At 41.7% G+C, this 14,843-nt stretch overlaps 2 protein-coding genes across 2 annotated transcripts in view; both read left to right on the plus strand.

The window, feature by feature from the left end:
• The first annotated feature begins 1,250 nt into the window (after positions 1-1,250).
• fem1a (fem-1 homolog a) lies at positions 1,251-4,529 on the plus strand. The gene has a single exon (XM_077524390.1). It carries the CDS (start codon positions 1,717-1,719, stop codon positions 3,568-3,570), a length of 1,854 nt encoding a protein of 617 aa, XP_077380516.1. The 5' UTR covers positions 1,251-1,716; the 3' UTR covers positions 3,571-4,529.
• Positions 4,530-7,010: 2,481 nt separating this feature from the next.
• Positions 7,011-14,843, plus strand: part of LOC144020701 (receptor-type tyrosine-protein phosphatase S-like) — a 133,891-nt gene continuing 126,058 nt past the window's right edge. The window contains exon 1 of the mRNA XM_077524437.1: positions 7,011-7,339. The gene's annotated coding sequence lies outside the window, so the exon portion shown is untranslated. The remainder of the gene's footprint in view (positions 7,340-14,843) is intronic.

Raw genomic sequence — 14,843 nt, forward strand, 5'->3', positions numbered from 1 at the left:
AGGACAATCTCCATTCTTCTCAAGACAGTTGAGCTGCAGTATGTTGAGGTTAGAAATGTTGAGATTTTAATGACCTCCAGACACCAGTGGAATACAATAAGCAATGATTCCCGGGCTCCCTCAAAAGGATCACTGCTAACTACGGTTCCGTTGTATTTGACTTTTAAATTCAATATATTTGCATTTTATCTTTAAAAATTGTTTTAAGGTGCATTAAAAAAACAAAAAACAAAAAACAACAACAATCATTTATGTGCTATAGACTGCATTTCACTGACTCAGTTAAGTAGTAGTAATAGTATAGTATTTAGTAGTCTAGTATTGATTTATTTATTTACTTACTCCTTCAATGTTACTGAAAACTAAACTTAAAAAAAGTAAAACTTAAACAACTAAGAACCACTGCTATGGGCAAATTATACAGCAAAACTCACCATGAAAAAGGTATCCTAGCACTCTCTGCTGGTCAAAGTATATAATGACACGTTTCAGTGACTAAACTGAATCTTCTGTTACGACACTGTTGAACGTGTTTATGATGCTGAAAACGATTCTGAAAGAATTACCAAATAATAAATCAATAATTTTCACCTCAACTTTAATAACCACTTTAAAAACAATCACAGCTGGAACAGTACGCTCATAAAAGTTTTTTTTTTTTTTAAAGATAAATAGATTACAACTAATTAAAACTAATTAAAATACATTAGAACGACAAAACACTGAAACAGGTGTGGGTCGAATGCCGATTTGAAAGCCGAAGATTAAAAGCACATGAAACGTTTCCGAAATTTAACGTTGTGGTATGCCGAAGGGAGTCTTTGGTTTTTAAAAGTGTTAATACGGAAAAGATTGACAGGTCTAATGCTGCATTCCCAGTTCCGACCTCAAAGCGTTCGAGGTGAAAGTAAACAACCAAAATGGCGGATAGTGATAAATTGTTTTTAATTTGGTCCTCAAAACTCAATTTGACCTCCAGAAAGCTTACCTTTTTGCAATTTTGCTTCATTTATTGTTGTAATCTTATTTAATAAACATTCCATACAGTTAAGTAGTTTACCGTATAATTTCATGCAGGGATATAGCGGCAATACTGTCACGTACGTTGCGTTACATGAAGTTATGGTGAATATTTATGAATGAAGAAAGCTATCTAGTTTTATACTCGACTAAATTGTGTATTGCCATTCAGAGTGACGTCACATTGTACTCCGCCGGTGAAGTCGAGCTCCTTGTTTTTTTCCGACTTCGCGAGTGGAATTTCCGAGTTCAAGGGGGCGTTCGCGGGCGCACTTCCTGGTTTGAACTCGGATATTTTCGACTTCCGACTATCCTCGAATGCAGCATAAAACTACAGAAGGAAGTGAGTGTAGCTTGTTTGTCCTTTAAATATACCAAACGAACCCATCAGCTGTCGGCCATTTAATCAAACTGCATTGTGGGAGTGAAGTTTATTATGCTGGGAAAAGGCGGCTGACCATTTACGGTTAGCACTACAGCACCCATAATGCACCACGGCCCCCGTAAACACAGAACTGTCAAGCAACACAAACGCCATCTTGCCAGCGCCCTCAAAATGGAAGAAAGATGAGAGCTCGAAGTAGAACCCGGACCAAAATTCGATATTCGTGCTGTTAAAAGCCAAACTCGCCTTTTTGGTGGTAAGCGAGTGGTTATGGGGTTCATGTCCTGTGAGGCAAAACGAAGCCTTTAACAATGGATATAACGACGGCGGTGTTCAACGCGGCCAGAGATGGTAAGCTGAAACTTATCCAGAAGTTGCTGAGCAACAAAACTCCCGAAGAGCTCGAAGCTTTAGCCGAAGAGAAAACACAGGGAGGCACACCTCTCTTGATCGCGTCGCGATATGGACATTTAGAGGTGGTAGACTACCTTCTTGAACGATGCAAAGCTAATGTCGAACTCGGGGGCTCGGTGAACTTTGACGGCGAGACTATCGAAGGAGCTCCACCGTTATGGGCGGCTTCGGCCGCCGGTCACCTCCCGGTTGTCAAGACTCTGTTAAAACACGGTGCCTCGGTGAACAATGCAACGCTAACTAACTCGACTCCGCTACGAGCCGCCTGCTTCGACGGCCACTTGGAAATCGTCCGCTACCTGGTGGAGCACAGAGCTGACATGGAGGTGGCCAACAGACACGGCCACACCTGCCTCATGATCTCCTGCTACAAGGGCCACAAGGAGATCGCCAAGTTCCTCCTGGACCGTGGTGCTGACGTCAACCGCAAAAGTGTCAAAGGGAACACAGCCCTCCATGACTGTGCCGAGTCTGGCAGCCTTGACATCATGAAGATGTTGTTGAAGTGCAGCGCTCTCATGGAAAGAGATGGTTACGGGATGACCCCGCTTCTGGCCGCCAGTGTTACAGGTCACACCAACATTGTGGAGTACCTCGCCCACCAGCCCCGCACTTCCAGGGAGGAACGCATAGATGCGCTTGAGCTGCTCGGAGCCACCTTTGTGGACAAAAAGCGGGATTTATTGGGGGCCATGAAGTACTGGAGACGGGCCATGGAGCTCAGGCAGCCAGGGGAGAAAGCAGGGTGCCTGACCAAGCCGCCGCCCGGGCCCCCCGTTCCCGCCTATGGCTGTGCGAAGGAGGTGAACAGCGCAGAGGAGCTGGAGGCGCTGATCACAGACCCCGATGAGATGAGGATGCAGGCCTTGTTAGTTCGCGAGCGCATCCTGGGACCATCCCACCCGGACACCTCCTATTACATCCGCTACAGGGGAGCCGTCTACGCAGACTCGGGTAATTTTGAAAGATGCATCAGCTTGTGGAAATACGCATTGGATATGCAGCAGAGCAACCTGGACCCGCTCAGCCCCATGACAGCCTCTAGTTTCTTGTCCTTCGCCGAGCTCTTCTCCTTCGTCCTCCAAGACCGCGCAAAAGGTACCCTGTCAACACGCATCACCTTCCACGATCTGATGACCGTGTTGGGGAAAAGCGTGCGCGAGGTGGAGCGGGCCGTGGCGCAGAAGGACAATCCGCCGGAGGCCCCGCAGTTCACCAAGGCGCTCGCCATCATCCTTCATCTCATCTTTCTGCTGGAGAAGCTGGAGTGCAACCCCGAGCAGGAGCACCGGAAGAAGCACACGGTGTACCGCCTGCTAAAGCTGAACCCCCGCGGCCGCTGCGGCTTCACGCCACTGCACATGGCTGTAGATAAGGAGACCACGTCGGTGGGCCGCTACCCCGTGGGCCGCTTCCCCTCCCTGGCGGTGGCGTCGCTGTTGCTGGAGTGCGGCGCCGACGTGGACGCGCGGGACTGCGAGAACAACACGCCGCTGCACGTGGCCGCCTCCAACGGCTGTCCGGAGATCATGGCGCTTCTCATGAAGGCCGGAGCACACTTCGACGCCACCAACGCGCAAAGGAAGGCGGCCTACGAGCTGCTGGACGAGCACAATATGGGCGACCCGACTCTCTTCCCGCTCAACTACATCACCCTTCAATGCCTGGCGGCTCGCACAGTGGAAAGGCACAGACTTCCTTACAGGGGACTCATCTCGGAGGAGATGGAAGCTTTTATTGAGCTGCACTGATGACACTACTTTGCTTGCTTTACTTCTCCTTTGTACCACCAGATGCAGCATTTAAAACGAAATCTTACAAAAAAGTTACATCACGTTACTGTTTAAAGGGTTGAATTTAGTGAATGAACGACCGCACCCGGTCAAATAAAAAAAGCTTGACGTTTGAAGGCCATAGATTGAGATGGTGGTTTTTGTGATATTCTGAATGGATGATTCCGCAAAACCAACCAGCACACTTGCTTGTACGTATTTATTGATTCTGGTTGATGACATGTTCTGGCTGTTTGCAAGGATGTTCAACTCTCTGTGCCAAATTTGCCAACCGCGGGTGTCGTGTGAAGCCACAAATGTCATTGTGATTATGACAAAATAATAATTTGCTTTGGTACATGAATTCCTCAGGTCATTTTGGGAGACGAACAAATAAAAAAGCGGGTGTGTCTGGCAGTATTTGAAGCAAAGAACCACTGTGAACTGATCGAACTACTGGATGACTTTTAAGTTGCTTCTCACGGGTGAAAATAACTGCTCTATAGACTTTTTTTTTTTTCTTTCTTTCTTTTTTCTTAAATTCTGAAGATTTCCTCGAAATGCCTTAACATCCAATCTATCGCTTTCCATTTCATTTATCCTGCATGCGGCTTCCACGACACTTGTGACACATACAGATTTTCCTGGTACTTGTTTGGTGTCCAACCGTATGAAATCGAATTTAACCTCAGACGCAATTCTCACAAATTGAATCTACGGCTTTGTGGCCACTCTTGCATCAGTCTTATTTTTAATAGTCTGTTGTTTCTTTTGTGTTCTCTTGAATGCTTGCTCTGTGTCCAGGCTGGAAGCGCCACCGACTCAAATAACGGACATACATTCAGGCTACAGACTGTTGCTGCCTTCCACTTTCTGGCTGGTATGAACATGATATGTGTGTCAGAACGCCTGAATAAAATTCAGTATGGCAGCGGGAACTCTCATATCTCTTATTTATTATTAGAAATTCATCTATGCAGCTGTTTCTTACACTTATTCATAAGACAATGAGCTCTTTAAATGGCTTAAAATTGCTGTGCTGGTCGCATGGACTCATCCAGAAAATTATGCTCATTTGAACATTAGAAAAATTTTCAGTGCATTATAGTGTTATTTGTAGCAGTCTTCACTAAAATGCGAGGTTTGGCGGACTCGCTTAAAACTGCAGCTTACTGATATAAAGAATAACAGCAACCCGATCGTTGCAAGTCGTGCGCTCATAGTATAAATAGTGTCATGATCGTCACTGCTGCGGGGCAGCCGTAGAGACTCGGTGCTCGCCCTTCTAATTTTAGGGCTATTTTTCCCTAGCATCTGCTCTGAAATTGGGGACAGTGTCACACGTCCCACTCGGGCAGGTCGCAGGGTGACTGGCACCCGTGGCACTCGGTCAACAGAGATGCCCTTTATTGTGGGTGGAATGACAAACACTGAGCTCATCTGTCCCTAAAGTGAAGAGACAGGTATATTCATTGTAGAATATTACAGGGCAAGTCAATGATTAATATTGCAGCAAACCACCTGTTTTTATGTATTTATTTATTTTAAACAATTTCAGGGGGCAGACATTTTGTCATTTGTTGAATGAAAATAACATCACTGTTGATCAAGTAACAACCAAGTGACAAAATGGCCTCCCCCTGAGATTGATAATAGAAGGATTTTGCTGTTTAACTCATTTTCCGCAAATGCATTAATGAGAATACTGTGTTTCGACTAGTGGGGCTGAACATATTGAAAATAAAATATTGGGGGTGCCTTCCCCTATAATGGTTTGCAGTCACAATTTTCGCTCTGACCAACTAACAAAAGGATGGAAAAATACTGATGTCATATTGACATGGCAACACGTAGAGGCTGAAATCTGATTGGACAAAAGAAATCCGTCGTCCATATACTATACTACATACTGGAAGCATTCCAACTAAATAAAGAGTAGACTAATAAATAAATTTCATGAAACCAAGAGTAGAATTTTTGTTGTAATTATAGGTCAGCTTTTGAACGTGTTTAGGTTAGCCAACATTGTTGTTGGTTTTCAGGTGTGTGTTCACCACCGGTGAGTCTCCATTCTCTGGTAAAAGTTGTGACTTTCTGATTTCAAATGACTGCGTTCATCATGACATTTAAACGTTGTTGTGACCACATTTATGTCTCATCAATTACACCACCTCCACATTTACCAACACATTTGTCACTGAACTGAAAGCCTTTTGTTGTCTTCTGCCGTAAAGCGTTATAATAGCAAGTCGCCACTAGAGGGCGGGCTGAACAAAGGAAACGTATTCACACCGTAGGCCACGCAGGCCTTGTTATAACAATAGGCTCATCCGTTTACCAGCAGAAAGGAATAGTGTAATACACATCAATTATTTGAAATTATGAGATTAATTTGAAAAGGTTCATGATGTATAATCCTAATCATTTTTAATGTGTTTGGATAAGCAGGAATGTAAATTTTTGGGGTATCGAAGGAACAAAGCCTTGTGTGGCACACAAGCGTCATTGTAGTGTCAACCTGCAAATAATAAACTTATTTTACATTTTGTTATACACCCTTTTAATTGGGAAGTGTTTAACATTTTGTTATCCACTCATGACGAGACATGTTCCATAATAGATGAATTGGCTTTACACTGACTAGAATTACATTTATGTTTGATCTGTACCTCACAAACTACCTTCTTCATGATTCCTGTATAAATATTATAAGGAATTAAATACTGCCGTCTATAATAATTTTCGTCAGTTAGTCAACCCCCATTGTAATTTGTCTTTATTTGCCAAAAAACTATCTTGTAATGAGCCAACAAGAGAACCATTTAAATCTATTTAATGATTGCACTTTTCAGTGGTGGGCCACCATTTTTTATTGCAACTGCATTTTCAAATTTTGTGAGGTTTATCTTCATCATCAAACATTAGTTTTTTGGGGGGCACGTGTACCTATATGCATTGAACAGTAAACTGTCTGTTTAAACATAAAGCAACTTAATCCTTTAGTTAGTCGATTGATTTCTTTAAAAAAATGTGTTCACTTATAGTACATTACTTTTTTTTTTTAAAGCTTTCTTTGTAATGTGCAGCTGTGCAACATGCAAGCATGTTCATTTTATAAGGCAGAATTAGATCCCGTTTTTTGTACCAGTGTGGGCATGTGTTCTGCTATGCTGGGGCGGATATAAAGAAATCATAACATTGATAATTTGACATTATATTGTGCATTTGTTAATGTTTTTCTTCATTTTTAGGCCCTGGTTAAACAAAAAATAATCCGTAACCCTGTAGGGTAATCAACCAGTCAGCGGTCTAGTTTGAGTATGGAAGGGGGGGTGCGGTTGCTATAGGAGACCTCTCTTGCATCACGTCATACGGGGGGGGGGGGAAGAGCTCCGGCGTGTGCATGAAAGAGAGGAAGGAGAGAGCTGGGAGGGGGGAGGAGGAGAGAAAAGGAGGAGGACATTCAGGCAGAAGACAGCGCGGCTCTCAATGACATCAACCCGCTTCAGCACCTGAAGCCGACCGACCGACCGACCACCTCTGCCCCCCCCTAAAAGGCGTTGAGGAGCCGCTGGACGGCGGCCCCGCGTGACATGCATCCCCCTCTGTAAGGCACAACCTCCTTTTTTGAGAGGAGCCGGGCTGCCACTGGATTACACCATCACAAGCGAGGAAGCCTCTTCCAGTTGTAAATCCACCCATGCATCTCGCAGCTGGCGCAGAAGGAGACGGTGCACTTCCTACCAAGGTAATCCACGCAGCACCCCACCCAGACGCTTTTTGTTTTTTCTTCCTCTGTGTTTTTTTTAGTTTTTTTTTTTTTTAAACGTGGTGTCTGCCCATTTCTTGAGACTTGTGTTCAGGCTGGTGGAGCGAGCGCCTCACATCCCACTCCCCACCGCCCCCACACATCGCGCCCCCCCTCTGCTTATTGTTGGCTGGGCTGCATGAGAGACCCATGCACACGGGAGCATCCTTTGTTTATCATCACTCTTAATTTCAAGTGCTTGCAAGACATTCACCAGTAATGACAACATCAGCTTTATAATGCTGAATTAGCAGGGACGTGTGAATGTGAGTGTGTGGCACCAGGTGGCAAAGTGGAAGGACTTATTTAAGCAGACTGTTTTCTAGACAATAGACTAGCTGCTGCATCTGCTGCTGTCAGGCTGTGCATACAATAAAGACCACCTGCATATATAATATTAGGATACCCTTGTATGTCTATCATTACACACAGTTAGGTTTTCAACTAACACGCCAACACTCAGGCTCCTGAGCGTCGTTTAATTATACATTGATTTACCCGTGCACATTTCCCCACTGCTGATGCTTGTTTATAGGGTTTTAATAAGTAGACTTCTTCAGTTCGGCTTTTCTGTGGTTTCCCCTGCATGTGTACGCCCAAATATCGTGCTGTCTTGCTGAAACCCATGGAGTCTTTCCGACACACACACACACAGATGGGACATTTTCCCTGAGGCATAATGTGTTTGCTGGTTATTGTTCCAGACCATTTCCACTTCCCTAATTATTTTAATCAGTCATTCCTCACGCTTGAGTTCCCTTCTTTAGCTTGTTTATCTCCTCTCGACTCCACCGACAACCGTCTTCACCTTAATGACAGAGACCGAGATGTGGATTTTTGCTTTTGCCTGACAGGAAGAGGTCATTGTGCGGAAAGTGAATGAATTCTTTAGTCATCCTCGTCTTCTCAAAGAGCTGAGAAATCCTCGGCCTCGGAGATATTCACTTAGGCTCTGCAAGGAGCGCTATGAAATCACTCATGGCATGAATTCCCTCAAATAGCATTTCACAGGGTTCAACTGCGGGCCTCAATGGTTTCCCGCCTCTCTCAAGTACACCACAGTGCGAAAAGCCGTCCAATCTTGAATATGCCAAATGACACGCACTCCCAGCGGAGCCGCTTTGGTTGCTCGTCAAAGGCCTTCACTGAAGTCTAATTCCCACGTTCTCGCGGTATCACATGGCTCGCTTTCTTCCTCTGGCTCACAACGCGGGGACCGTCCTCACGTTTTGTCATAAGCGCCGTGCACATGTTGGTCTGAGAGAAACGAGAAGATCAAGGCAACTTTGATGCTGAGAGCAAAGTCACCTGAACCACAAGAAGACAAGAAGTTGGTTGTTGTCGAGGCCCCAAGATGAATTGACCTTTGCTGGTTATTTCAAAGAGCAGGCTTTTGTGCAAACACTTGCACGCGGCATTCAGAATGAACCCATCATGGCTGAGCAGTATAGCGCTGATTGATATGTATGGCGTAATCGGCTTGCACTCCCATTTTGCCGCTGTAGAATGCATGGATTTATATCTAGACACATCGTATATTCATTCGTTATCAAAGAAACACAAATGAATAATCAGCCACACGAGAACAGATACAAACACTAGTTTGAAAAAAATATGACATGATTGGAAATGAAATGTTTATACACTTCTTTACGTGCATTTGCACAATCCAGTGAGACTTTATTTATATTATATTAAAATAAATAAATCCAGTGAGACTGAATATAAGAGTGAAATTTAAACTTGTCTTCACAAACTATTATGGCGTCGGAGATGTAACAATATGGCTTTACAAATCTGGCTTGTATTATGATTATCAACATCATTATTATTATTCTTTTTTTATAGTGAGAGGTAGGGCTGCACGATATTGTAAAAACGTGATATGCGATATAGTTGTTGAATATCGCGATATCGATATTATTGCGATATTTAACATGTACCTAAATAAATAACATTTTTATTGTCAAATGAAAGAATAACATTTTGTTCATGTGGTAAAAAGCAAGTTCAATGTGTTCCTAGTTAATTAATTGTAATTACCCTATTATTACCCTGTAATAACCCTGTAATTACCCTAAACTATTAGATGGTGATGCACATTTAAGTTTGTGTCTGATTGGTCAATTTCAGGTAAAAGCCAAAAATTCCATTTGAACATTATTGCATGTCTTTGTGATATGCATATTGCATGGCCCAATATCACGATATCGATATTTTTTCGATATATTGCCCAGCCCTATTGAGAGGCGTGCTTCACGGTGATTGAGTGGTTAGCACGTCTGCCTCCCAGTTCTGGGGACTCGGGTTTGAGTCCAGGCTCCGGCCGTCCTGGGTGGAGTTTGCATGTTGTGCCCGTGTGGGTCTTCTCCGGGTACTCCGGTCTCCTCCCACATTCCAAAGACATGCATGGCAGGTTAATTGGGCGCTCCGAATTGTCCCTAGGTGTGCTTGTGAGTGTGGATGGTTGTTCGTCTCTGTGTGCCCTGCGATTGGCTGGCAACCAGTCCAGGATGTCCCCCGCCTACTGCCCAAAGCCAGCTGAGATAGGCGCCAGCACCCCCCGTGACCCTTGTGAGGAATAAGCGGTCAAGAAAATGGATGGATGGATGGAGGCGTGCTTCACCCTGAAAAGAAAAAGAAGACTAAGATGGATTACTAGAACCGTGTCATGTGGTCTGATGAGACCAAGATCATTTTATTTGGTTCAGATGGTGTCAAGCGTGTGACCAGATTGTCCGCCAAGTGATACACTGGTACTGCTTTCTTCAGACCAATACGAATTCTTATGCTGGAGTCCTCACCAAGTTCCGATACTTGATACTTGGCACAGTTTCTAGAGTAGTAACTTGTCATTATAGCATGGCCACACTTAGAGAATAATATACGTTACAAAACAAAATGTATCATTACAACTGCGATTGTATATCGTGTGGTAACTAAAGCAATTCAATACAAATGTAAATTGTCCTAGTAATATATTCTCTAATACTATACAGAAGAAATAAACACATTCTCTTTCATTCACACAAGATACCTTAATGCAGCTCACGTAAACATGGATGGCGACTGGAACTGAACAAGCAAGTTTTAATTACGCGACAAGTGAAAAATAACACATTACAGTATAACGAAACTCACAGTGAGATCCACGGCGTTATCCTCAAAAAACACTTTAATCTACACAACACATGAACAACTTCAAATTAGTTCAGAATGTGAAAAAGTGTTTCCCCCCCCTGTGAAATCAGTCAAGGTGTCATGAATCACAGTTTTGGCTCGAAGTAAATAACAAAAGCTGCTTTCATAAGTACATTACACTGGAAAATATGGAAGAATAGAATGTTAACACGTAATTATCAAGTCTTCCTGACCAACAAAGAAACACTGTGGTGCAAAAGAGCTTACAGAACTTGATGCTTCTCCTCAGGAGTTTGTCTTCCATTTTTCCATTTATTTTTAAAGTATATCCGCACATGACTGCAAGGCTCTTGCCTGGAACTTAGAGTATTTAATGGGGGTTCCATCCAAATGTTTTGAATTTTTTTCAGTGACTTTAGTGAATATACGCAATACCAACATGCAACTTATGCCCTGTTTCTATTTGTTATTATTTTGCAAATATTGAGAGGAGACTGCACCATGAAATGATGTCATATGAGAGCACCTCTCTGCCACGAGACAACAAAAGATGAATTTAACTTCTTTTATTAATTCCAGAAATATACCATCATGATGACTCTGCCTACCTAGCTCATGTGACATTGTGTGACTCTACGGTCTTAACTGTATTCATTTAGTACACGTGCCAACTTCCAAGAGTGCCTTATAAGGAAGGTCATAGCAAGTAAGTCAAGTCACCAATTAAAATAGTGCAAAAGAGGCCTAAACTAACAATCACATCTCATACAGTCTCAAATTAGTGTGCAAATTAGAATTATTGTCATTAACTTCGTCTTAATTTTGGATTGGATCCAAGAGCGAAGCCACAAATAAGATTTTAACTATTTATTCACATCGAGAGGCATGGAACAAACTTGACTAGACGAGAAACAAAGCGAGTTGCACAGAGGTACAGTGGTAACAGAAGTAATAATCCGACAAACACACACACTTCTCAGACCGCTACTACAGACAGTGAATAGATCTGATTGGTTGTGACTAAGCAAAGGATTAAAGGTTGACATCACAAAGCTCCTGACGTCACATAACATCACATAGCCTAAAACCAGTTGAAACTAGATGCTGTTACATCAATTCAAAACAGACACTTGTTACATCAGTACATAACAGACACTCACGGTCATGAACCCAAACGTAAGAGGTCATGAACTCAAACTTAAACCTGGCGTGACCCGTCATGTGACCCAGACATGACAAATTTTGCATTGGGTCTCTCATTTGTCGTGGTGTGCGATACTGCAAATTTGGGTATGGATCCGATACCAAGTCAATACAGGGCCAGTATCGCCGATAGCGATAGATACTTTTTGAAAGTTTAAGTGTTTTTGTGTTGTTTCTTTAAAAAAAAAACCCAAAGTTAATTGATAAATAGAAAATACTTTATCAATGTTTCCCCCAGAAACATTTCAACAAGACAATTGTTTTTTAAACGTTCTTTAACAAAGTGCGCAATGTGATCATGTGAAAAGAAATGTAAACAAATACTCCATCATATACTGTTCAGAAACTACAAATACAAAAAATTACTAAAAATGCTGCCTTCAGCACTTCTTTTTCAACCTAAATAAACACGATGTTAAAGATTTCTCATGCAACAACAAATATAAACCATAAAACATATCAAAATACATTTTTCAAGTACAATACTGTATGTTTTCATGCAATCTACAGTACTACAAAGACGAGATATTAAGTCATTTGAGGCACACGATCGAAAACTACTGTGACATGCCCGTTATCTGTTTGACCAAACTGCAGCAGTGCATAAAAGAGCAAAACTGAATCTAAACTACTATATCGATTAGGGGTGTGAATTGCCTAGTACCTGACGATTCGATTCGTATCACGATTCACAGGTCACGATTCGATTCGATACCGATTAATCCCGATACGAATTTATACGTCGATTGTTGAGATTTTTTTTCATTCAAATTTAGAAAATACTAATCAGTAAGCTTGTAGAGTGTAAGATTTATATGAAAATGTATTATTTATTTATCTGAAATTTCAGTCTTATAGAGGTTGTAATCTGTTTCATGTTTGAACAGCATTAAAATAAAATATTAAGGCTTAATGTTCCGTTCATATAACATTCTTCCATGCTCAAGGTGTGAATCCTAACCCGAAGTCAGACGTTTTGTTGAATATTTTTCCATTAAAAATGGAAGTTTAAAAATCGATTCACACACACACACACACACACACACACACACACACACACAAAAAGGCAATGATGATAACACGTTGAATCGGTAAGACTACCGAATGAACAATTCTGAGCTCTTTAAAAAAAAAAAAAAAGAAAAAAAAATAATCGATTCAGCCGATTATTGAATCGATTCGAGAATTGCGCAATGTATTATCGCGATATATCGCCGAATCGATTTTTTTTTAACACCCCTAATATCGATATTTTAGTGCCAGTATTGATCCGATATCGATGCTGACTTGGTATCGATAATATCGATAATTGAATCGATCCGCCTACCCCTACATTAGTGTGCCTGTAATGTCGAGGTCAGTGAGTGTATAGCCAAAGTGGCTGCACAAGTACGAGACCTTGTTGAAGGTCTCCAGACACGCGCACATCCATTTTTAAAGCGGGTGGCTGTTTGCCATTACGGTTGCGTGTGTGCAGGTACACGTTTGCTTGTGTGCACATGAGTGAAGGCTAGGAGATGTCGGGATGGTGACTTGACTTGATGCCCTTCTCCAGATGAATCACAGGTTGCGATGTGTCAGCAGGGATGAATTATGCACACTCCTTCACGACCTCTCATCTCTTCCTCTCCTGTCCACTTGTCTCTTATCTTGAGCCACTTTTTTTTTTTTTTTTTTACAACAGTAGATACATTTGAAGACATCTTCATCGTCCTCCTACACCTCCTCCCTCTTTCCTCATATGCAAATGAGGATGTTTTTACAGTTCCATGTTGTGTCTGCCTCCTCCACTGAAAAGATCTTTTCTTAGGTGAGGATGTACATTGTCGTGATAGTGCTCGTGTGAAGACCAGTGCTAGGAGATGTGTGGATAATCAGAGGTCATTACTCAATAATGGGAGGAAGACGTGAGGCCATTGACTCAGGTTGACAGTTACATCCCTGACTGACAGGAGCCATTAGGCCGGAATGACAAGATGGCTGACACAAGACAAGACAAAATGCCTCATCAGAACTCGGTCCAAGACCTGGCATCATCGACTTTGAAGTGTTGAGTTTTGACATTCATAGCATCTTATCTGGATATCTGCTGTAGTCCTCGAAAAGTTTTTGGAAACCTCAGCTCAAGAACTCGGTGTGGTGTAAGATAAAACATAGATAGGTAAATGGATGACATAAGCTACATTGTGTGATGTTAATTTGCATCGTGATGGACTGTCTAAAGCAGGGGTGTCCAAACTTTTTCATTTGAGGGCCACATACAGAAAATCAGAAGGGCCACATAATGTTGTGAAGAGAAATTGTGTTTAGTCCTAAAAATTGTACAAATAATTTATTTGTGCTTTTGCAAATTTAGAAAAATGGTACAGTATATAAACCATTTTATTTGTAATATGGCAGTGGGGTTATAATTTTGGAATTTTTAATTTTAGTTAGTTTTTATTAGTTTTCAAGGTGGTACTGTTTTTATTAGTTTTAGGTCTTTAATAAATGCTTAGTTTTAGTTACTTTCAGTATTAGTATTAGTTTAAAAAAAAAAAAAAGTGTATTACTTGTGCGCAATATTTAAAAAAACACCGTGGGAGCGACGTCATCTGAAGGTGCTTTTCTATTGGCTGCTTCTAGATGACATCACTTCTGTGTGATATACTTTCAAACGTCATTATTCCGGTTGATATCAAATTAAATATACTAAAAATCACACCAAAGACTAAAACGAAGGACATATGTGTATAAGGAAATTCTAATGATAGTTTTAGTTAGTTTTGTAAACATAAAATGTAATTTCAGTTAGTTTTCGCTTTTTAAAAAGCATTTTCGTTTTTATTTTTTCGTTAACGAAATTGTTTTTTTTTATTTTAATTTGTTATTTCGTTAGTTTTAGTTAACTAAAATAACCTTTAATAGCACCTGTGTTTTTCGACACCCTCCCTTCTTACTTTGACCATCTCCAAACATTTTTCTTTTTATTTTATTTGAACTGAGTCAAATGCCATTTTTAGCATATGTCGCGGGCCACTAAAAAATGGACGGCGGACCGCAAATGGCCCCCGGACCGTAGTTTGGATACATCTGGTCTAAGGGTTGGCCTTCTGACTTT

This window comes from Festucalex cinctus, chromosome 1 (genome assembly GCF_051991245.1).
Source record: "Festucalex cinctus isolate MCC-2025b chromosome 1, RoL_Fcin_1.0, whole genome shotgun sequence".
In the NCBI taxonomy this organism is placed as follows: domain Eukaryota; kingdom Metazoa; phylum Chordata; class Actinopteri; order Syngnathiformes; family Syngnathidae; genus Festucalex; species Festucalex cinctus.

Coding starts and splice junctions, on each gene's coding strand:
- fem1a (XM_077524390.1), top strand. CDS start 1,717: ATGGATATAACGACGGCGGTGTTCAACGCGGCCAGAGATGGTAAGCTG.